The 24,602-nt window shown below is 42.2% G+C and overlaps 1 protein-coding gene and 1 long non-coding RNA gene across 3 annotated transcripts in view; one reads left to right on the top strand and one right to left on the bottom strand.

The window, feature by feature from the left end:
* The window catches only part of arb2a (ARB2 cotranscriptional regulator A), a 157,418-nt gene extending 150,668 nt beyond the window's left edge, over nucleotides 1-6,750 (top strand). For both annotated transcript variants that reach the window (XM_074670747.1, XM_074670746.1), the window contains exon 11: nucleotides 4,302-6,750. In XM_074670747.1, the coding sequence (XP_074526848.1) occupies nucleotides 4,302-4,462 (161 nt within the window). In that variant the 3' untranslated portion in view covers nucleotides 4,463-6,750. The remainder of the gene's footprint in view (nucleotides 1-4,301) is intronic.
* On the bottom strand, nucleotides 1,581-24,251 carry LOC141790705 (uncharacterized). The gene is made up of 3 exons (XR_012598277.1): nucleotides 23,775-24,251; nucleotides 4,324-4,435; nucleotides 1,581-2,388 (listed from the first exon to the last, which is right to left on the bottom strand). It is a non-coding gene; the product is annotated as an uncharacterized LOC141790705 (long non-coding RNA).
* Between the last annotated feature and the right edge of the window lie 351 nt (nucleotides 24,252-24,602).

Genomic DNA, 24,602 nt, shown 5'->3' with positions numbered 1-24,602 from the left:
ACAGATAGCGATTCCCCACCGCTGATCCATGCAACAGATAGTTTCCACAAACAGAACCCCAGCTAAGGTTACATCCAGCCTGGGCCCGCACCACGACGCACCGCCGAGCCTCACATCGAGATAAAACAAAAGCTTAGGTTACCTTTGATAGGAAATTGATAAATATGCACTGTTGTGTTGGATTTTTGATGAAAACGGTGACAAGAGGAAATGAGAAAATGTTTGTTTCTGCATGCATTATCATCATGCATATCAGTCCTGTTAGGTGCTCTGCTTTTTGTAATTTTCACTTCGTGATTATATCATTGCTCATCTCCTTTTTAATTGAAGCTCATTAAATGTTTAACCTAAATGTCAGTGTATTTAAATAAGCACTCATAATTGTTTAAAGAAATCCACACAAAGAAAAGCAGCATCCCTTTACATTTCCCTGGCCTCAAAATCTTTTTAATAATTTGAATATGTATTTATATCATAAATGCAGCAAAGAGTTATGCCCCCCTTCACATCAGTGTAATTACGAATCACACAAAAAGTTTGATTCAAATAAAATAGGCCATTTGTACACAAGCAATTAACTGCTGCGGCTTTAAATAATGTAGCCCAGATGGAACCTAATTATAGTCGGCAGGCTTTGATTCGGGCTTTCTGTCGGAGTATCACTCGGGGCGTCACTTTGGCTTTTCAGTCACCTAGCGTTTGTTTTGAAATTTGTGACAATCAGAGGCGATTACCATTTGTAACAGCATGCAGCGTTTGGTGCGGAGGGAAGAAAGCATGGCCCATAGCGATGGAGGAGTTTCCTTGTTTCCTTTTTAACAGCTCAAAACTCTCCTCCCCTGTTCCCTTACCTCACTGCACACAAATGATAACAACTGTGTGTGTTTGTGCATTTCAGGGGAGGCTGCTGTGGTTTGGTGCTGCGTGTGTGTGTGTGTGTGTGTGTGTGTTCGTGCCATTCATGAGTAGACTACTTGGTTGTGAAAAATGTGTTTATGTGAGTGCATGTGTGTGTGTGTCAGTGTCTTGTACCAGTGTGGAGTCAGAGGGAGATCAAACAGTCAGTCAATTACCTTGAGAGGGCTCCAGTGGCTGTGACAGAGTGGAGGAGGCTAAATATCCAGGATCAAATACTCTCCTCTGCCTGTCACATAATGAGGCGGCCTCACCAGGCACAGACAACACACACAGAATGCTCAAGCAGAGGGTGAGGGTTAGACGCTGCGCTGAAACTCTGCCATGACCTGAGCAGGGAGCCCGGCTTTCAGCACAGACCCTGTTTCTATACCTGCTCATGTGGTAATCATCAGGGAGCTTCGTGTGTGTGGGTGTGTGTCTCTGTGTGTTGTCTCACCTCAAGGTTACAGCGTCATCAATCCACTGTGAGGAAATAATCTCTGTTAAGCTCGCCATTGCTTAATATTAATTATAAACACAGTGTGAAAGTGGAGATATTTCCTCTGTATTTCCCCTGACAATACCACATGATACAGAGCTCTGTGTAACATCATTACTGCGTTTACTGTAAATGAAGACATTATTGCATTCACAATAAACTTTATTGAATTAATGCAATTACAATGATCTTGTTAGAATTAGCTTCTTAATTGATTTACAGCTAACGCAGGGTAACACACACAAATAAACACACTTTGTAACACTTTATTTTGAAAGGTTTCATCGGTTAAATGTGAGACATGTTTTATTGTAGTGTTACGGCTTTTCTTCTGTTGCTTTCTGGTTAACAGTACATGAAATCAATAGCTCATAAAAAAAATCTGCTTATCAGTTGAAAAACTTTTTCCAGTAAGGAACTGAAATTAAGGATAAAGTTGCGCTCATTGCCTGTTTATGGGTTCACTTTACACACCAGATACAGCCTGATGACACCTCATCGATCCCCACATCCTTTAAAGATATTACTTTGATTTGTGGCCAAGCTGAGGTAATTCTCTCCCATCCACTCTCAGTCTCTCTTTCTCTGGGTCTTTTTAGTGGCGAGAGAAGCCTGGTCATTGGGGTTCCTCCTTTAAATCAGCACTCACATCTCAGCTTTGACAACATCCATTAGGTCGGACACACTTTGGCTATTAAAGGAAGAGTGGACGTAAGCTGTTAAAGGCCTATTTAAGCCAGTGAGGGAGCGGGTTTATGTCTCTATGTGTGGGAGTGTTGTCAAGGGAAGGGGGGTTTCTCTACCATATAGAGGGGGTGGAGCTTCAAAACAGAGTCATTGGAGGGGCACAGGCTCATCTGCATATTGGCACAGAGACGCCCCCCTGGTGACCCCGGACTGCGATGGGATAGGGTGGAGAGCCTGGCGGCGTTCCGGAGGAGTTCACCGCCAGTTCAGGGTGAATGAGAGAGCGCTGCGGCATTGATCGCTTTCTGCAAGAAGAGGAAAAAAAGGACAAAACAGAAGTTAAAACACTGGTGTGAGCGAGACCGATGAGACGGAGAAAATGGAGGAGGAGGAGGAGGTGGAAAAAGATCACAGTGCCTCAAATTGGATATAAATGATAGATTAGAGGTGTGAGAGGGCTGTGTCTTTGTTTTCCAGGGTTCGATGTTATGCTGAGCCCTAACACAGGTAGCAGAGTCACTCAGAGCGCCAGGTTATTGACTCCCATGATTGCCAGGCCAGTAAATTTGACCCAAGGCAGTCTGCCTGCTGTATGGTGTGCAGAGCAGTCCCTTATCTCAGAGCGATCGAGAAATCTCTTACATACTTGAGCACAAAAAATTACGCAAACACACACACACTCAAAGTCAAAAACACAGCACCTGCAACTAAACCCAAGAGCAATCACACCCAAAGACTCAATCCTGGTCCAGCAGTCATACACAAACACACACCATCTCCATTAATGCGTCCAGGCAGGGGTCAATCTAATAAACATGGGGTCAGTGCAGTGGTCATCAGAGGTCTGTCAGTGGTGAAAGAGCCTTTAAGGTGCTTCCTAATTGTATCCCTGCGGCCTTCTAGCCCAGCTTTTTATAGCCGATCAAATGTACACAGAGGAGACAGAAGGAAGTGAGGAAGGAAGGAGAAAGGCACTGAAGAGAGAGGAGGAGGCACTTTAATGATCTTCTGATTTGACTCATCCAAAGGGGATTTTTCTGCTGGTAACAGTTTTTTTTACTGCCTTAGATCGCAGATACCACGCTTATTTTTTTAATCCCCAGAAAAAAAAAATGGTTGGCACCTTTTGCAATGTTCTTATCAGAAAACAAATGCCTGTCCCAGCAAACAGCAGAATGAATAACACAATCTTAGTTGTGCAAATAAGGGTTAAAAAAAAGAAGAAAGAAAACTCATTACTTCTTGGCTTGCATTCACTCATCCCTCTGTCTGTTAACATATGTAAATTTTTCTTAGATCTATCTATCAAGGGATGAAACTCTTAATATCATCTCCTAGCAAACCTATTCTCCCTCTGGGAAACAAGAGGGCACCTCAATATGGCTTCTCAAGTCCAGTTACAGTTGTGTTGCTAAGCAGCTGAGCTGCTAGCCAGCGGCGGCAGAGACAAGCCATTATCTGTTAGCGCTCTCGCTGAACGGTTAGCGAGCAGGAGAGGAAACGAGTCGGGCACCAGCTGCAGCCTCGCTCTGTCCTCATCACAGATGCTTGAATGCAGAGCTGAGGTGGTCTGATGCTGGAAAACATTAAAACTGCCTCCAGGTTTGTAAGCTCTCCAGATAAAAAGCTGCCTGGTGATACTCTGACCCCTGAGGCAGACAGGAACCTGAGGCTCATGGACCAGATTTCAAGCTCCAATGTGACCCCAAACTTGGAAACCAGCTAACCTTGAGGAGGTCAGAAGGAAACCCAGCACTGCTGCTTCCCCCCCCTCATTGCCAGACCACTTGATATGCTCGCTAGTTAGCTCTGCCTATCCTCAATCAACTCTTTAGAATGAATGACTACCGCTCCACTGGTTTCTCTTAGTGCACCCATTGTGCAAAACTCTGGTTCTGTTGGAGGAGCTGGGATGGAAAGGGGGACATGCAGCGGTGTTGATTATCAGGTATCCGCTTAGATAACATATTGAGGCTGTCCCATTGGACTAATAGGTCAGAGGCTGCTGTGGCTCTCATGCATGAGACCCACAGCCTGCATGGTGAATTGCATTGTGGGAATAACAAGCCAAACAATTTACCCAAAGGTTGTAGTTTGTTTTCACTTTTTGTGATGTCATTAAAGGTATTTATGATGCAGAGCTTTATTTTTAATAAAGACAGCGTGTTTAACACATCCTGCTCATGTTTGCATCTGTGTGTGTTTATTTTTCTCGTAGCCACAGAGAGGCATGAGCTGACCTCCTGGATGAGTTTCCACTCCATCTTCAAGTTCTTCAATGAGGTCCTGGAGGTGAAGGAGGATGAAGAGGCAGAGGAGACCTCCAACACTGTCACCACCCGCAGCAGCTCTCTGAAAAACAAGCACCAGGATTTGTAGAACTAAAACGACTCTGAACAATAGGAGAGAGCTAAAACGGATCACAGGAGCAGTGCAGAAGGGAAGATTTCAGAACACCTCTGATGTTTTTCCCTCTCTTTCCTTAACTGTAACCTCGCTTCATCTTTCCTTTCCTCACACTTCTCATTGCAGGTGTCATCTCTCCCTTCTTTCCCTCCCTGGTGCGCTCTGCACACAAATAGCCTTGTTGTTGTTGTAAGACACACGAGTACAGGGTCACCATGTATACATCACAATAACGTTTTGCATTACTTCTAGATGAGCGCAACTGTCAAAGCAATATGGGCCTGAGCGTTAGCGCTTCCCGTGGGCTGTGGCCTGGCTGCGGGTACGGGCCACGGCAGCACAGATTAAGGCTGACAGGCGCCGTGCACAATGCGCCGTGGTGCACCTCTAATTGTCCTGACATCAGCCTGAACTGAGCTAATGCCCTGCCTGCCCTCTAGTCTGCACCGCTCAGAGTCTCCCTCTTCTTCTTCCTCCTCTTCTTCTCCCCCCTTGGTCCTAAAGCCTGAGCTGCTTACCCTAAAATCAGCTTGTCTTTTATGACATCTTCTGCTAATATTTCATAGCATTTCAACCAGAGCAGGAATTCTTTTACTTTTTTTTAATCTAAGAATATTTTAAATAAGTAACCACACTCTTAATGGATGGTCATTTGTTTATCTAACTAAGGATGTATTTTTTTAGGATTTCCTCATTCCTTAAACTCCCTACAGCTGAGTTTTTTCTGTCTTCTTGGGCTAAAACATAAACATTAACATACATTTCTAGGACTACACTGCATATGATAAGATTTTTTTTTTAATTTTCTGGCTTTGAGCTAAACTCAAATGCAATGTCTCACACACATTCACACAATTTGATTTTAAATATTAAGCCAATACTTCTCAGAGCTGTAAGTGTTTACAATATCTCCAGGTTTGATTTGTAAAACTGTGCAGAGTTCATCTCTCTGTGTTTATCATAAAAATATATATATTTTTCAATTTGATATCCTTGAAATTGATGTCTCCAGATGATTGGATGTGATGAAACAAATATAACAAACACAACCTGTGCTGAATGTGGAAAATCTGGGACACTGAGCGCATTTAAAATTACTTAAAGTCAAGCATCAAACTGGGTTTGAGGGATATCTCATTTTAACAGGAGCCAGAAGTCAGCTCACAACACTCATAAAGCCTCAATATATCGCCTTACACATGTCAGGAAATCCACCATTTCAATATTATTCTAAGCCTGAATGATATTTCCTTAGATGTTAGAGAAAAGTAACATATCTATTCTTTCCCCTTTCTTCCAAAGTACTCCTCTTGTGTGCTTAGAAGTGACAGAGTCAGCTCCCTGCTCAGCTGCACATAATCTGACTAGGTGACACAAACATGATAAAAAAAATTTCCACATGCAAGCTGGTATGTTTTATAAACCACTCAAGGCTTAATGGAATACATTTCTAATGTGTCAGGACATTAGTAAAAACTCAAACCGGATACTAAATCTTATGATACCCTAGACACTTTCTCAAATATGTACTTTTCTTCTTGGTTTTTTCCACCTCAAATAGCTTCATTGTTTAACTTTTACACTGTGAAATCCTGCCTCTCCAGCACACTGCGCGCATGCTTTAAGGCTTTTGTGGATTATCTTTCCGCTGTAATGAGACAACTGTGGCTGATGGTTGCAGGCCTAATTTCCTTTTAATTTGATTCACATCTCTCCAGGTTTCAGCAAAGAAGTTGGCTTATTATTTGATTTGATGAGTTCTGTTCCGAAGATACCATTGCTCATCTTTCTGCTTTTCAGCTCCAATCAGTTCATTTTTCACTGCATAATTTGTATATTGTTGCCTTAGGAACAAACAGGACTCTGTTAACTATTTTTAATAATGTCCAACAAGCCATATGTGAATGGGACTAAAGATGTAAGAGCAGCCTCGATCCAAAGCACAGTCTGCAAATGAAAGGACACTCATTTAGACAATTTCTCTGGAAGACTCTTTTTTTCTTTGCAGATAGTTTATGTGCTTTGGTTGAAGAATCACGTCCATTTTGTTTCATTCCTGTGAAAAGACTTTGGATTTTATGACACTGAGAGTTTCCTACCAGGTCATATATTATTCTCATCCTCTCTGATCACTTCTGTTTATGAAAAGCTGTCTTTAACTTTTCTTTTTAAGTCTGTGCCACAAGGCATTTCCTCTACTTTGAATTGATTCCATTTTTGTAAAGAAGATATTAAACTTGTTGAAAGCAAATAAAATTAACTTCAACATCCTGTTTTTTTTTTTAAATAAACGTGCTTCTATTTCATTATTGATTTATGCTTTATTTTGTTGTTTGCGATGATTATTTATTTGTTGTTTGTTTTCTGGTGCTTCAGACTTGTGAACGTGAAAAAAAACACAGCAGCGGTGTCTCAAAGTCAGAGCTAGGAGATGTGGCCTGGAGGGGAAAGTGGGTGCAGCAGAACGAGAAAGTCGAGCACCAAGTGACAAATGACCCGAGCCATCATCTCACATGACAACTATGAAATCCAACCGAGGGGAAGACCAAATAACATCCATGCGCTGCAGCTCGATCAGCCGGTTTGAAGTGTCCTCTGTGATGTTTCCTAGTCCGTCAGAAGCTCATTTTTCTGTATTTTATTGTTGCTTCATGAAGTAAAAGTTTTACGGTTTACCTTAAAGACATTTGCCCAGCCAGCTGTGAAATGGAGCTGCATCTTTAACCTGATTATCTCCAGTGGGAAGTGTGTCACAGGGAAAACAAACTATAAACAGTCATTCCCCTCTTTTTGGTCATTAATTTCGGCAAAGTGAGCCCCCCTCCAACTCAGCGAGCTTTTACAGCATCATTTGTTTTCACGCGGTGAAACCGATCAGGTCATTAAACGCCCCCTCAATAAATCTTTAGAAATCTTTTCCATTAACCCCTGAACAACAAGTGGAACCAGGCGAGTCCCCCTCACACCGTGTCAGGCCGCTGATTAAAGACACACACAGAGAGAGACGCACAAATACGCACGGCGGGCTCTCTCTAAGAAAAAAAAAACGTGAATCTCAGAAGACAGGACTGTAGCTTAACGACTCCTTGATATTGTAGGGAAATCTCTTTAATAACATGGCAGAGAGTTTTTAAAGTTTAATTCAATAACCTTTCCTTTTTTCCATAGCCCAGATTTAGAGCTTCTGAATTACTTCACTTCTTAAAACTTTTGTATCTAGTTGGATATTTCCCACGGGTGATATATCACCACCTAAAGATGTTTGAAGCGAGTTTAGGAATGTATCCTCCAATTTACACCTACGGTCCAACGCGGAGGAAAGTTTGTGTCCAGTAGGATCTGGGCATCTTTAGTCCTGTCTCTAAACCCTCCTAAACAAAGAAACTCTACCCATTCTTTTCAGATAGATGCATCATTTTTGTCAGATGCTGCTTCCTTAACGCAATCTTTTGGTGTGTTTGATGGTTTTAGTTTTGACTCTCCTCCGAGCAGGGATCCCCCAAACCAAACGCGAACTAGTCCCTGCCACGTCTCTCCCTTGACTCGCTGGAAGTGAGCGCATGCAGCGTGTGAATGTATAATAGCTATGACTGATTTGATTATAGCTTTCACCCTGCCAGCTATTGTCGTCAACTCACGGTACAGATAGTTACAGACAGCTCCACACTGAATCATATCTGGTACAGAAAATAACATCAGCTGCGGAGCTTTACCATCAAATCCTGCCAAATGGGGGGTCTGCTGCTGTCACTGGTGGCTTTTGGGAGGAGGGATGGGAGGAAAAGGGTGGGGTCCTTGACATGAAACAAGTTGGGGATCTCCTGTGCCGCCAGAGTCTGATATTTTAATTCTTTTTTTTTTTTACTTTGAGAGAGTTGTTGTCACGCTTGCCTGCTCCGGCCCTCTGTGATATGCACGCAGCTCTGCAGAAGATGAACTCTGTGCAAAGAGACCAAGTTGGAATGTCACCCCTCTGACAGCCCCCTCCACACACACACACACACACACACACACACACACACACACACACACACACTCTTCTTCAGCACTCCTCCAGCGGATCACTGTCAGATCACTATTTGCATAATTATATGCTCAGCTCAGAAGAGAAAACTAACCCCCAAATTTTACGGGTCAACTAACTGCAACAATCAATGTTTTATCAGCTATACTAAGGGAAAAATGTCTTTAACAATCACGGTGGAGGAAACTCTCTTTCGCCTCACTCTCGCCCCTTCCTTATGAATTCAATTCAATTACTTTATTGGCATGACTGCTTATCAGAAACAATATTTCCAGAGCAGTTTAAAAAATGGAAATTCACCTCCTTGCCTCAAAAGGGACCAAACCAAACTCTCTCCCTCTCTCTTTTTTTCTTCCTCCCTCTTTCTCAGTACGTGAGCAAACACTTTTTCATCCATTGACAGAGGGAGAATGTGTGGCTTAAGCTTGGAGGTGTATTCAAGATTGTATCCCTTCATTCTTCCCCCGTTTCCCCCGCTGCACAGCTCTACATATACTGTGTTTTTTCCTCCGCAGACGAGCTCTTCAGTGCAGGGCCTGTGCAGCACACTCAGAGCTCAGTGGCCAGTTTTCGTTAGACATCATTACATATTCATTGACTTGCAGAGAAGCCGTTTAATCCAGTGGAAACAACTCCTCTTCAATCTCTCTCTATTCTAATAAGAACGCGCAGACTGAGACGATAGCACTTTGGGGCCACAAAAAAACACAAGGAAAGAGTGTGGCTGCGCTTTATTCTGAAGGGTGAGGAGGCTGGAGCTCTGCTACACCTGTCCGGGAACAGGTGCTCCATCGAGGGGTGAGCTGGCCTCTTAAAGGTTGTGAGGAAACCTGCAAATGCATACTTCAGGTCTAAGATTAAAATTACTCACAGCATGTAAATCTATGTTAAAACTATCAAAACTCACCTGTCTCATGCTTTTATTAAATTAGGACCATGATGTGCGGGAACATGAAAGCCTCACAGCTATCCCAGCAACACTCCAGTTAACTCAGAGGAGAACAAGGCGTGGAGTGAGGTAACCGAAATATCCATAAACATGGCCAAGCTGAAGTCCCTGAACATAACACAAATATTAGCGAGATTTTCTGCTGTTTGTGTCTTTGTTTCCTTTTCTCAGCTTTGCTGTCTTATTCTTCTAAGTAGCCCCAGCATCAGCAGCAGGGTCTATATAATGTGTGTGTGGTGATCCTGGCATATAATACTCCGATTGTGGGACAGCTGTTGGCAGAGCCGTTTTACGGTGTTCAGTCCATTTGGCTTTAATAGCAGCTTTCAGGCGGACCGCTACTCTATCCCCTCACCGCCCCCTCAATTACACCTCCTCTGATACTCTGCTGGCCTAAAGACTCGTGCAGTAAAAAAAACAGCCTCTGAAATGCAATCCATGTGAAGAATGGGCTCTGACTTTTAAGGTTTGGGGGGCTATACTGTGAGGACTTTAGGGAAGCAGAGTTAGGCCAGCAGTGATGGAGGAGGGAGGAGAGGAAGTGTAACACAGCTCATTGGCCCAGTTTAACAGGCCACCGAAGACTGAGTGGGGAAAATTGGTCATTTAGTGTTGATGAATGGCACAGAGGATGAAGGGGCTCTGTTGGGCCTGTGATCCGGGCCTTTCTCAGGCTGTAAAATGTGACTGGATATCTGAAAACTTAACACCAAGGATGTTTCTCTCTGTGTGTGTGTGTGTGTGTGGTGTGTGTGTGTGTGTGTGTGTGTGTGTGTGTGTGTGTGTGTGTGTGTGTGTGTGTGTGTGTGTGTGTGTGTGTGTGTGTGTGTGTGTGTGTGTGTGTGCGTGTGTGTGTGTGTGTGTGTGTGTTTTAACACTCAGTCATTCGTCAAATTCCAAATATCAGTTTGACAAATGCCAATTTTAATGACGCACGTGTTTGTGTGTCTTTTCCTGTGTGTGTGTGTGTGTGTGCTGTTTAGAAAAGCACACTAATCCCTCAAGATAAAACAAAACTTTTATTGTGAAGGGTAATTTGCTGCCTTTCTGTGTTTCTCCATGAAAGAGAGAGATGAAGGAAGATTGAGTTTGTCACACATCCCTACCTCTTCTCTTCATACCCGAACTTTTTTTTTTTTTATCACATTTATTATTAAATTTCCTGCTAATTGACTTAAAGGCCGTATAGAAATTTCCTCATCGATTTTTAAAAAAAGTTTTATTTTAAAAACTGCAACAAAGAAAAACTGATCACTATAAATAGAATACAAAGAAACTTTTTTCTGTCATAATTAGCTTCATTTTTCTTATTTTACCTGTGAAACAAACCTTACAATGTTATCATAATTAGGGTAACGTCAGAACTTTAATCTGTAAAACAAATTTTCTATGTTTGACATTCATATTTATGGATACCATATTTACCTTTTCAAAACGAAACAATGTAATTAATTCCACTAGAACGAAAAAGAAAGTGTTTTTACCTCCCGGTATTCGCTATTCACCGTAAATACACCTCTGTTTCTAATTCAGCTGCAGATACATTTAAATATCAAACGATGGTTTCAGGAAAGAGAAAGAGGCCTATTCTTTAAAGGAAGGTTGATATAGAAAAACGACAAATAACGCAGTCTTTTACCAAATTAAAAACAATAAATCAAAAATACATTTTTTTGAAAGTGTATCTGAAGTTTTGTCTTTTTGTCTGTTATTTCTACAAAATAAAATTTAAAAAAAACGCCCTAAGCACGCCGTCAGAAAATGGTCCATGTCCCATCCAGTAAAAAAAAAAAGTGGATCACTTGCTCTTGTTATCATTATAAACAAATGCTGAAGTCATTCTGCCTTTTTATTGAAAAATTGACATTTTTTTATTGTAATGCATCGAATGAGGTCGAAAAGCGTTCATAAAATGATATTTCATCACCTTTAAATCGCAGAAATAATGCAGCGTTTCCAGAGATCCGTTAAGTACCTGGATCAATACCACACTGGCGTTGTTAGATATCATTAGTTTGTGGTTAGAGAAAAGGCCTCGGCGTACACTGCAAAAAAGAAGCCCTTTGGGAAATTATGAGACATTCAGTTCTCTTTTAAATATTTGTATTAAAACGTAAAAAGGTTAAAATCAAGTGAAATGTTGAACAAATTAACGTTTCAAGTTTATTTTTGGTGCTAAGAAATATTTTTGTCTTATTCTTTTTTTAGTTGTAAAATTAAACAAATAACTCTTTCAATCAGGAAAACGCGTTATTTTCAGTGTTCTCTTAAAGAAAACGTTTTTAAAAATAAAATTAGCAGCTCTTTGAGATTTTTTTAAAGCCTAGAAAAACAGCGTCAGAGACAAAAAGAGTTCTTGAAAGCTGAGTGGAAACAACAGTTTTTGCAGTGTTACTCTGAACTAAGCCTCACTGCAGCCTCCGTTTCTCTCTTTTGGGTTTAAAATGTCTGAAAAAAAAAAGTTCACGGCGATATTAAATCACACATTATAGATGAGTTTCATCATGTGGACGCAGCCCTCCGAGGATAAACACGGCGGTTGCGTGGGGTAAGAATAAGCTCCAAGTTATTATTACTGAGGGAGCGGCCTTTCACCAGCAGCACCCTGCATCCTCATTACATCCACCCAAAAAAGAGATGAAGCTCTAAATGAAGTTATTGCCATCCAATGAACTCAAATTAGCCGGGCCACACCATGACAGACAGCTCAGAGGAGAGAGGGGGGTGGGGGGAGGAAAGGGAGGGAGGAGGGAGATATGGAGGGATATAGGTGGAGGGACTGGCAGGTGTATGTTTTGATGTGCATTTCATGGTTTGTGAGGCCCCTTAAGTGAAGTTGGGTTCATTTCGAATCTCCGTGGTTAAGCAAGTTAATATAGTTGTGATATTAAAGGGCCTGCAGTCACCTTGCAGCCTCAGACCCCTCCCTCCCCATCCTAAAGGCTTAGACTTTGTTCCCGTCTATTTCATTTCTTTATCAGCCATTCAAATATAACGTTTCTCTCTCTCTCTCTCTCTTTCACACACACACACACACACACACACACACACACACACACACACACACACACACACACACACACACACACACACACACACACACACACACACACACAATCTCTCCATCCGGTTGAATGGCTTTCTTTCTAGTCGCTGTGGTCCTCATTGTGTTCCCTACCTGAGTCAGCAGGGAGGATGAAAAGGGGAGAGTTTGACGGGAGGAAGGACGGGAGGAAGGGGTGGTTTGACACGCGGGGAGCGAGGGAGACAGAGGCGATGATAGGCGCGCGGGGGCCCCGCGAGGAGCTGAGTGAATTTACCTGCTCCTCCGGTGGCGAGCTGAGCGCGTGAGAGGGTGTGTGAAGTTAACAGCACAGCGACCAGCTCGACTTTATTGCTGTTTATCCCCGCAGCAAAGGCTGTCAGGCGCTGACAGATTGGCAGCATCAGTAATCAGCGCCCTGAGATCCCCTCCACTCATTCTCTGCTGATCTTTCACAAACAGCTTCTTACTAAAGTCATTTATTCTTTAGATCACACAAATAATGTATGTTTACGGAAAGAGTGCAACTTTTTACTTTTATTATTCGAAGAATGTCTGGAAAGCTTTTGTTATTTGGAATAAAAAGAGATTCCAGTTTGAAACTTCTGAGGTATTAATAGCAACAAAAACATAAATAGAAATAAATCTGAATGCCTTATTTTAAAAAAGCAGCAATTTCACAGCTTAAATAAAAAAAAAGACAATCACAGCCAAAACGAGAAAAGAATATTTCACAGGTTCAAATATTCAATCTGAACTTTGCTTCTATATTGTCCAACATCTAAAAAACAATATTAAACTCAGCACACATCTAGTTAAAAAATAATAATAATAATAAAATAATTCAATCGTTGCATTATGTTTAATTTTTTTTTATTAAACTTTTTTTTTAACATTTGAAAGATCAAAGGATTCTTATAACAAAATATCCTTTGATCCCCTCAAGATGAAAGCACCACGTTTATGTCCGAGCAATCTTTTTAAAACTGTAGCTAACGTAAATATTTCTCGTCTACAGTAACAACCCGATTAATTATCCAACAGGTTTACTGCAAAACTTTTGACCCGTATTAACTGCGTTTTATTACAAACAAAGACTTGGTTTTCTCGCCGAGTCAGTCTGTGATATTTATCACACAGAGATGAAAAACCGGTCAAATAAATCGACATCAGAATCTCAAGAGTGGGAAGGAAAAAAAGATATTTTATGAAAGCATGACATCTAGTCTGAACTGTCCGGGTGTGTCGCAGGGCCACGGAATAACCGCGGACCTAAAGCTATATTTCACTTACAGAGTCTTCAGTGGGATTGGCGCTTATCTCTCCAGCACAGCGCTGCTGACCTGTAGGCTGCTGCATCAGAGCAGTGTGTTTGTGTTGAGGTGTTGACCTGTCAGGGGGGACTTGTTAGGACTTTAACTCCGACTGCTGGCGGTCTCCAGACATCCGGGGGTGGCATCGATTTGAAACTTGTCCTGTCTAATTTGATGATAACATCCAGCCTGCCCCGCCGCAGCACCATGGACAGCGCACTGTCTTGACCTTGCCTTGCTATCAAATTACCCCCGTCTGGGCCACGGTGGGAGCCCTGCTGCACGAAGTTTACTATAGGCTGAGTGTGTGTGTGTGTGTGTGTGTGTGTGTGTGTGTGTGTGTGTGTGTGTGTGTGTGTGTGTGTGTGTGTGTGTGTGTGTGTGTGTGTGTGTGAGAGAGAGAGAGAGATTTTTGCTCCTCTCTCCAAAGATTGATATTGTGTGAAGCTATGCTTACACTGAAGTAAATCAAGTAGAGGAAGGCGGTTTATGCTGGCTGTTCAGCCAACCGCCTGTGTAAACAACACTCAGTTACACTTTCACAGGGACTTTTTTGATGCTTTTTTTCTGTCTTTACATTTCTTATTCCAGTTTAAAGCTACACAGTCATCTATGGTCCTATATTCTGGGTTTCAAACAGGAAATACTCTGTTGTTTTGTATCAACTAAGACTAAAATAAATATTTCCTTGCCTGGGAAAAAAAAGTATAGAATGTTCAGTTTTTCTTCACCCAGTCTAAAGTTCTAATACTACACTACAAAATATTCTATTAAAAGTAAAAATGCTCCAAAAAATTAAGAAATAAACACAAAAATTGCAAGATATTTGCACCCAAAGATTTATGGTGAAATGTTCAGGTTTTAGGTGAAAGTTTCATATTTGATGTAAGTGCATCATGATAGAGAAAGCAAGTAGAAAAGGTTTAATTGGAGCTGATTCTGCCCATTTCATCACAAGTTGTCACTTAAATTTATAGCATTGTAGCCCTTTTGTTAGCATAATTGTTGTTTTATGAATACTTTAAATGTGCCAATAACAAGCTGTAAAATAAATGTGATGCGGTTATAAGTGTATTCACCTTCTTGAATTTTACATCCTGAATGCACTTTTTACTGTTAACCAGTGCTGCATGTTGTCTTTGAGTATAATTTTGAATAACAGTTTCATGGTTCACTCTATCACTCATCAACCCTGTGATAGAAACAGGAAAGCACAGTCATACCCAAAGAGCACCTGTATGTGAGTTACATACAGACCCAGCAGCGCCTCTTCTCTCGTCTTCACATGATTCAAGTTGGCAAGGTGAAGCTCATTCTGGGCATGCTTTGCACTTTGACCACACATTTGAAAAGTTAAATGAAGGGGTTCCTCCTCTTCATCTGACACCTTGTGCCACACATGAGCTGCAGGAGTTGCAGCAGCCCCCCTGCAGCTGCCAGGCGTGAAGTCAAGCCCAACGGAACACGGAGCAGTGGGAGGACGTCTGCGAGGAAACACGCGCGCCTCGACGCACGTCGATACAGAAAACGAGAGAGAAACAAGCGATTTATATTTCTGCAAATCTTCCCGCAGTAGTTACACCCTATCAGCTGGCGCACATACTGTGGTAACAAGTTGATTTGGGAAGCAGGATGTCGAAAGTTTGAGAGAGAGCCCAAGGCAGTGACGGGGGAGGATTTACTGGTGGAGAAAGAGGGAGAGGGAGAGAGGGAGGAAGAGGCTGTTTGATGGAGCTCTACAGCTTTGAGACAGCTTGTTAATTAAAACCCCAAGAGATGAGGCTCTGCAGCCACCGTCCATATCAGAGCACTGCTAACTATACTGACAGCAAGTTACTTAACAAGCAAGCGCCTCAATCCTGCACCGTTTTTTATCACAGGCAGGCAGTGAGATGTTTTAATTCGTTAAAATCCCACTGTGGCGCTGAAATATCTTGTTTTCTACTTAAGAAACGATGACAAACCTTCGTATTCACTGTCATTCCAGGGATGGAGCCCAAATGGCTGCTTATGCCTCAAATTCCTCACGCCAGCTTAAATGTGGCAAATTCGATTAAGGAGAGAAAGAGGGAAATGTCAAAAAAATGAGTGAATTAGTCTAGACATAGGTTGGGTGGTATTAAATTCTTAGCTTTATATTCAGGCGTTGGAATTAGGTCCAAAATCAAAGTAGCTTTAGATTTGACAGAGGCGGATAGGCCTCACAGCAGATACAAAGAGTCAAAACAAAGAAGCTACTGTGTGTTTCTTGCTGAATGCGTTTTCTGATCAATTTCAATCGAGGTCATCATACGCTTTGTCCCCATGCATTATTCCACCTTAATTGAACCCGCAACCCGCCCTTTGCCTGCGGGATCCCGGAGCAATTTCACTTCTATATGCATGCGTGAGATGATGGCTTGTTAAGTCGAGGAAAACAAATACCAAGAGAGCCTTACTCAAACACTCAAAATGTATGACGGGCCCAGGCCCATTGTTGAGAAAATAATTGAAATGCTGCTTTCCTCTCTCCCCCTGCCTGCTAATAATGTGTTAGCTCAGTGTTGTAGGCCACCTCATGTAAATAGCAGGAGGAGAGAGAAGACGTGGAGGTGGAGGTGATGCCTGGCTGGAAGTGTGCGTGTGTGTGTGTGTGTGTGTGTGTGTGTGTGTGTGTGTGTGTGTGTGTGTGTGTGTGTGTGTGTGTGTGTGTGTGTGTGTGTGTGTGTCTGCAGGTGGAGGAGCCTCTGGTACAGTACAAGCGGACATGCTGTGCCACACCACCCAGGAGTGGGACTGTGTGTGCCTGAGAGGAGGTCTAATCCAACAAATGGTTAAAACACCCTGATGAAAAAAATGAAGCCTCTCAGATGGATCTGTGAACTTTAAGAGATCAGTCTGTGCCCACAAGTTTGTCTGTGTGTTTCCTAAACCTCTTACTTGACAGAAACATAAATAGTAATTCACTATGTGCTGAAATAGTGTCTTACTCTAAAATATAATCAAGGATTTTATTCCACTTTAATATGTTAACTGGCTGTGTTTTTTTTTCCCACAGTGAGGGGAAAAAAGCCAAAGCCATCATTCCCAACCCACAGGGTCTGCGCTTTCACTGTGTTTATCCTCAGCCACAAAACAGGAAACCTACTCTGTGGATGTGTGCAGTAATCTGGTGACAAATTCAAAGATGGTTCAAATACATGTTTTACAGCAGAGGAACATTAGAAGAAAGCACAGCTAGGGAAAAAAACGGAAAATGGTTAAATACACATAAAATATCAATTAATTTACATTTTTTTCCTCGAATGATCAAATATTCAAATATTTGAAAATGGGTTTAAAACTGTTAACACATAAACTGTTAGCTATGAGGGTGAGAGGACTCGTTTTGGAAAATTATGTGTCTTCAGAGTGGACTTTGTCCTCTCCCAAGTGCGTGTTTCTTTGTCACAGAGTGCCGTGTTCAGGCCCCTGGCTGCACCTGACGTGTTGGTGGCTGCTGTGGGGCCACGGCGCGTTTAAAGACAGCTGTAAACGGCTCTCCAAGTCTCCACACATTCATCAACGTCAGACACCGACAAGCCGCTATTTAGTGAAAGTGTAAGTGCAGCAGTATATGTGAGAGCATGAGGGCCAATCCGAAAACAACACAGTGTGTCCATTTTTTTATTTACTCGAAAAGAATTAACCGATCTAAGATATATAAATAGATAAATAAAGATTATCTTATCGGTTAGATTAACTTTAAAGTTCTAAAAACACATTTTAAAAACACTCCAGAAAATAATCAATTTAGTATTTCTTTATTCTTTAAATTAAATAATCCACTTTATTTGGCAGGTATGCATCAAAGGCACCAGCTATGTATTTAGAAATTATTCACGTTATTTCCAGGAGACCAAAATTAAGACAATGATTCCTGCTGCGTAAATGTTGCATCTCCACACTGAGTGTTCCTGACTGTACTTAAATTAATGAGAACGTACACAATTAAAAATGCCAAATCAAAGTCCTGTATCTATTTAAAATAATATAAATACGAACCTGTGTATATTACAATGCGTTTCATGGCTTAAACCAACAGTTAATTATCTACTGCTCAAATAGTGAGCGATCTCCTGTGTTACTACGAGTTTACATTAAACTGAAACGCATTACTGGTTTTAATCGATGTGATTCCGCAGCTTAACAAAACAAACAAAACTGTCAGCCGACATAGGATAATGCAATTATAAAAGTCCCCCGCTCTGCACAGCGGTGGGGTTGCATTAGTAGAGTCTACAGCTGCTGAAATTCCTGCTCGATAAAACGGCCCTGCTGGAGAAGCTGCTCCGAGCTGAGGACTGTGGGCTCAAAGAGGGAGAGGGAGAGGGAAGGAGAGGGAGGCTGAGAGGCGGCTCCTGTGTCACAGGGTCCCACAACGCAGAGCGCCATCTAGCAAACAAAGGTAGCAACATAATCGCATGGAGGGTCTGAGACGCACAGAGGCTGTCTTTACGCGGTACACAGGGGCGCAGTGGGACTCCACAACAAAGTGCCGCGGCTTAACCCTCTTATGCACACCTAAAACTTTGTGTATCACGCACTCTCCTACCTTGAAGGTTTTTTATTTACTGAAGATTAAAACATGATCGACTTGTTATCAAAACATTACAGTCTGTTTTTTTTTTCTCTTGCTCAGTCGATCAAATTTTAATGATCATCTGGGGTCAGCATGGCGCACAGCTGATTGGCAGTCCAGCTGAAAATGGCAGAAGTTTTAATGTCAAAGTAGGCAGGGAGGGAAAGGGGAGGAGGAGGGGGCAGGTGACTCCCCTACTTGACAAAATCAATCGATACAATTTCTTCCAAGCTCCATCACTGCGTTCGCTGTGGATGTGTACCACAAGCAAACAATACATCTTGTATGGAGAGCAGAGCTGGTTGCTCATACAGTTGAAGTGAAGGGTTTGACCAAATCTACAGATAAGAAAAAAAAAGTGCATCGAGTGTGTAAAAGACTCTGTAACACTTCCATCCTCACTCACTCGTAGAAATCACCCTCAGCGTGTGCAATACTCCTCACACAAAGACACAGCTAGGTCGTCTTCCCTGGTAATGATGGTGCAATAACAGCATTATCAGTTAAAGGCACAGGGAGTGTAAACAGTAACAGTGATGAGTAATAATGATAGCAAGGGTGAGAGTCGAGGTAAAGTGAGTGAAGGGGCTCGAGCTCTATTAGTACAGTAATCAATGAAGAGCTATAGATCTGAAATGATCGAGCCTCACTGGGCTTCATTCAGCCCGCACTCTCGTTATGTTATTGTCCATCTCAGTCAACACAATAACGGAAAAAAAACCTTTCTAACAATATTAATCTTTTGTCTCCGTGGGTGTGGAAAAGTGTATTTAAATCTGGATAATTTAATTAGTGCATATGGCCAAGAGAAACGACAGAACACGTGTGGTAATTTTAGTTTTAAACGTTTAGGAAGTAAAATAAATCTGAATTTATGACGCATGCCATGTCACTGGGACAACATGTGAGTGATTAGCCGGTGTTGCAGTGATATATAGACCGAGGTGTCAGGGGCAAAAATTCTCATATTCGTTATCTTGTCAGTGGCCCCTCGACAAGCAGCAATTTGTGACCGTTTTCGGTCGGTTAAAGCGTCCAGTGAAATCCTCCTCAGGCTGCACTGCACGCTGCAAACAAAGTTCACACTGCACGTCAACACTCACAGCCACAACACTGAGTGAGATTTATAAATCAAAAAAATGACATAATTTTGAGCTTTAACTATGTCATTTGCGTCACAAAAAAATATTAGACACACTTAATGATGACGTAATTAATGTGTGTGAGAATGAGTGTGTGTCTGTGTGTTCTCAGCAGTAAATTGGTGTGTTTGCACAGCAGGAGATTGCACTGATGGATTTAGTAATTAATGGGAAAATATTTTTGCAAATGCATAAAATATTAATATTGTTGACATGTACAACCATATTGCATGTTTAAAATATTTTATTAATTAAAGTATTAAAATTGAGAAATTCATAAATAAATAAAACAGATAAATTTGGTACAAAAAAATCACAACACTCTAAAATATTGGTGTTGCAGAGTGCCTGTATTTTTTTTTTTATTAAACTTAAAACGCTGTGGAGTGTTTTTGCTCAGCATACACATCACTTCCTTCTTTTTTTCATCTTTTCCCTTTTTTGCCCTTAAAGTAAATCCCTGACATTCTCCGCTATTGCTAAAATTGGAGTATACAGCCTGAAGTAATGAGGAAATCACAGGCTTAGTTCTGGGAAAGCCCTGATTTGGTGCTGTAAAGAATCCTTCAGAGAGGGTTTCTATCTCTCCAATATTATAGTACTATAATCAAACACCGCAAGTTGACATGAAGTGCTCCACAACCAGCAGCATTCTGGGAAGTTTCAGACAACCACACTGGCCTCTCTATGAGAATTAATCCACTATTTTATGAACACAAATCAGAGGGAGGAGAAGCTCAGAGATCCTTTCTTCTGTGCACCCAGCCCTCTCTGATCCACCTTGTCGTCCACATGTTTTATTATTTTCTAAAGCATGTTCTGCAGGCCATGCCACAGTGCGGAGACCCCACCTTCCTCCTGCCCCCGCGTGGAAAGGGAAGAGTGAAGATGTGACGGGGCGTATTTGAAGTATGACGAGCTTTGTGGTCGTCTCCTTTTCAATCCCCTGCCTCAAATCTACGCCTGCTTTCAAATAAGCCTCTTTGGCAATCCCATGCCGACCCCCCCAGCACACACACCCCCTGCCACCTTGACATGAATGGACGACTGACCTTTAAGGCCGTGTCCACTCTGCGGTCCAGTTTTATCCAAATAAGCCTTCTTCTTCCCCCCAGCACCCCCCACCCTGCCTCATACGGGGCCAGCGATTCTTTACTGATATCATCAGCGGATGCAAATGAATTTGGACGAGGTGGGGGGTTCAGGGGTGGAGGGGTGTAGTCATGGACAAAATACCACACTGGCTGCAGAATGCTGCATGTGGAGAGATGGGAATACTGAATACCCCGCCACCAGAATTCAATATTGCAGAAAAAAATCATATTCCAGAAATATTGGCAGTGAAATACCAGCCAGAAAAATCGCCATTCAAATGAGATGCGTTTATTTCTGCGTGGCCTTTGAAGAGAGGAGAGGGGTCGTGTCACTCAAAGAAGGAAAGGGCCACTCCGATACCCCCCCTCCTCCTTTTTTCCTCCTCTCCCACCCTTCCCTTCCCCTCTTCTCTCGCTCTGGCCGACCCCCACTCACTCCTTTACGCGCGCACTCACACACGCATTTCCACTATAGCACGCTGGCTTTGGGGGCGACACAGAGACTAGATTAGAGCCTTTGCTCCTTTAACAAGGGAGAGGAGCCACTTCTATAATCACAGCGGCGGTATGTGGGGCCACAAAGAGTTTACAACCACAGGGCGACTGGTCTTGTGTAGAGTGGTCCAAGCCGTGTGCACGCCAGAGAAATGCTCCATCCAACGTATTACCAGGATCAAAACACAGTGGTTATAGCGCGTGAAGAGGTTATTAACCCACGGAGCATAGAGGAAGACCACTCTGAAATCTCTGCACAGCATATGACCCTTGCGTGGTCGGACCATCCAGAGCTTTAATATGAGCAGAACACAGCGACAATGATCAACTCATTATGGAGTATGTAGAGATGGAGAGACGGTCATCCACTGTCGAAGATTTAGAGCGTTTCACCCCCTCCCTGCCTTAACACAGCACTGCAACATGGACATACAAATTTGATGGATGGTGCTGAGTAAGATGGAAAAAAGACGTGTATTTATCAACGAGAGGGAGAGTGAGGGAGGAGTGAATGGGAAACCTGAACACTGTAAGGAGCGGTTCCCCGTGGCACAGATGAAAAATACCCTTCAATGCATGGTTTCAGTCAATCATAATAGACCTACAGCAGTCTGCCTGAGCAGCGCAGGTAAACACAGAGAGCAGCAACATGAGCTGCAACTCTGACAGAAAAAAACACCCTTAATACAACACTGATGAGATATAAATAAATAACTGGACCTATGGATCCATAGTTAGATGATTCCAGTTCATCACTGACCAGTATGCAGCAGCCTGTGCAAAGTCAAATATTAGTCACACATTATACAAATATATGCAAATCACATCGATTCCCTCTATATCTTTTAGGTAACAGTTTTTTTATTTATTTATTTTTGCACAGATGCACGCAGGGTAGACTGCAGTACATATTACAGAAAATGCACAAGTTCCTTCATGCCTCACTAAACCCGATAAAGTAATAAAACATAAACGGAATAAGTCCATTAACCAAATCCTGGGCATTCACATGTGTTTAGTGGAGAGGCTGGATACCTGCTAAAAAGCTTTCCAAATCCATTGTCAGTGGATAATATAGCAGAGGACTACAGAGGCCATAGGCTCAGTGGATTATATCTTTACAGGCATTATTCTGCCTGAGTGACTGGCTGAAAAAAAGCGCACAGGCTACAACAAAGATTGGTCAGGCATGAATGCGGCCTGTGTGTTTTGTCTCCATAACATATTAATCCATCACACCATGGAGTGGGCACTATTTCAGCCCAATATTTTAATGGGACTTTTCCAAGTTTAAAGTTTAGGGGAGTGAAAAAAAAAACACCTTCAAATGAAATTCAGACTTTAGCCATTTTTTCACCTCCTTATCCTTTTTTATCTTTTTTTTTTTTTTTTTTTTTTTTTGCATATAATGCAGCTTAAATGGGTCAGCAATAAATTCGGTCTGGGCGTTGATGTAATTGCAACAAAATGCTGCTGAGTAAAAAATTGAGGAGCTCGCTGGCTGCGGTGGCACACTCACACACCATCTGGAGTGTATTAGAAAGAGAAGCCGTAAATATTGCTGAAAAGCCCAGGCGTTATCAGGTATGTAAGCCCGGGCCTTTCTGCATGCATGGCCTCCCATATGTTGACATAATCACACTGTTGGGATGTCTATTAAAACCTATCTGAATTTAATAAATGAACACAGTAATTAAATTCAGTTTGTTTGTGCAGATCTCCTCAAGTGTTGCTGTGTTTACATTTTTGGAGAGGGAGGATTATTATGAGATGAAATGCTGCAGGGCGCATGGGATGTTATCAGGTTGCTGTTATGGAGCATCAGCAACAGGTTTCAACTTTTCTCCAAACTTCACCAACTTAGTGGCTAATTATTTCGCGAGCGGGCATTTATAGTGGCATCATCACTTTGTCACACACACACACACACACACACACACACACACACACACACACACACACACACACACACACACACACACACACACACACACACACACACACACACACACGTCCTCTCAAACTTGACAGAATGAATTAGAAGTTCCTCTTGAGCTGCAAACGCTCTGTTACATCTGATTCACGCTTTCCTCCCTTTAAAACCAAGCATTTCCTTTCAGACCATCCGGGTCCCTTTTTCCTGGTAAGTAGTGTGATTTATTCCGCAGAGCATTTAGAGACGCGCACACGCAAGTAAACACGTGCATCCAGTAAACATGGGTCCAAATACTGTACATACACACACATACACACACACACACGGACAGCAGTAAGCACTGTGACACTCTGGAGTTTAATGCCACGTGCTGATTAATTTTTTTTTTACAGATGACAAATACACACACACACACACACACGCACAAACACAGACACACGTCCATCCTCTTTCACTTTTTACGTATATATCCCTCCTCCCCTCTCTCTCACACTTGTCTCCCTCTCTTTCTCACTCACTCCCCCTGCCTTTATCCGTTTCAGTCCGAGGAACACACAAGAACACTGTGCAAAAGAGACAGGCACACACACACACACACACACACACACACACACACATAAAGAGAAAAGAGGGAGAGAGGGAGAGAGAGGAGGAGGAGAAGAGACAGAGAGCGTCAAAATAAGACTTACCTTTTTCCCCCTTTTCCTGCCGTGAATCTTCATCCATCCATCGTTGGCCGAGCTTGATCCAATCTCTTCTTCTTCGTGCAGCGCTTTAAAAAAGTCTGTGCGCTTTAATTAATATATTTGTGGGCTGTGTCCCGTGCCCAGGAGCTTTAGAGAGGGAAGAGGAGTGCAGATTGAGACATATTGAGCCCGCTTTAAAAGGATCATTTCATCATGTGGGAGGTTGGGACACACAAAGTTTGGACCCGTGACTGGCATTCCGGAGAGACATGCATATTTTAAAACAACAAAGCAAGACAGAGACCGGGGGCCCCGGGGTGGGAGGGGAGAAAACTTGGAAAGAAGTTACTATCAGATGAACAGCTGTCATTGTTGGGCCAGGCTTGGACGCCTATTAAGATATAGCCATGTGAAAAAACGAGCTTGTCTAAATCATGTCATGACGTATCTCTTACTCAGATATTTAAACTTTTAATTTGCACAGTCAAAGTTTGCCTTCTTCAAAATCAATGCAAATTATAAGCAACATATCCCTTTATCTTCAAACAAGCGTTGTTAAAATGTGTTAATTTTCAGCGATTAATTTGTAAACAGTCTGAGTAAGAGAAAACGTGTTAATGTTGAAACACTTTCTGCACTTGTGGCACTCAGAAGAACCAAAAGTCCAAAAGTAAGAAGAAACTTGTGAACCTACCATTGAGTCAAAATAAAATGTTTTACCGTCTCAAACTGATGCAAACAGCCTGCAGATTTTTTTTAATCCTTAAAATATCTAAATAAAAGCAGTTAAGATTGCAATTTAAATCGTCTCCCACGCCTGTTTTGTCAAGT

Source organism: Halichoeres trimaculatus, unplaced genomic scaffold, assembly GCF_033239565.1.
Source record: "Halichoeres trimaculatus isolate MK-OKI-2021-1 unplaced genomic scaffold, fHalTri1.1 fHalTri1_scaffold_5, whole genome shotgun sequence".
Classification (NCBI taxonomy): domain Eukaryota; kingdom Metazoa; phylum Chordata; class Actinopteri; order Labriformes; family Labridae; genus Halichoeres; species Halichoeres trimaculatus.
This window is presented reverse-complemented; position numbering and strand designations above follow the sequence as displayed.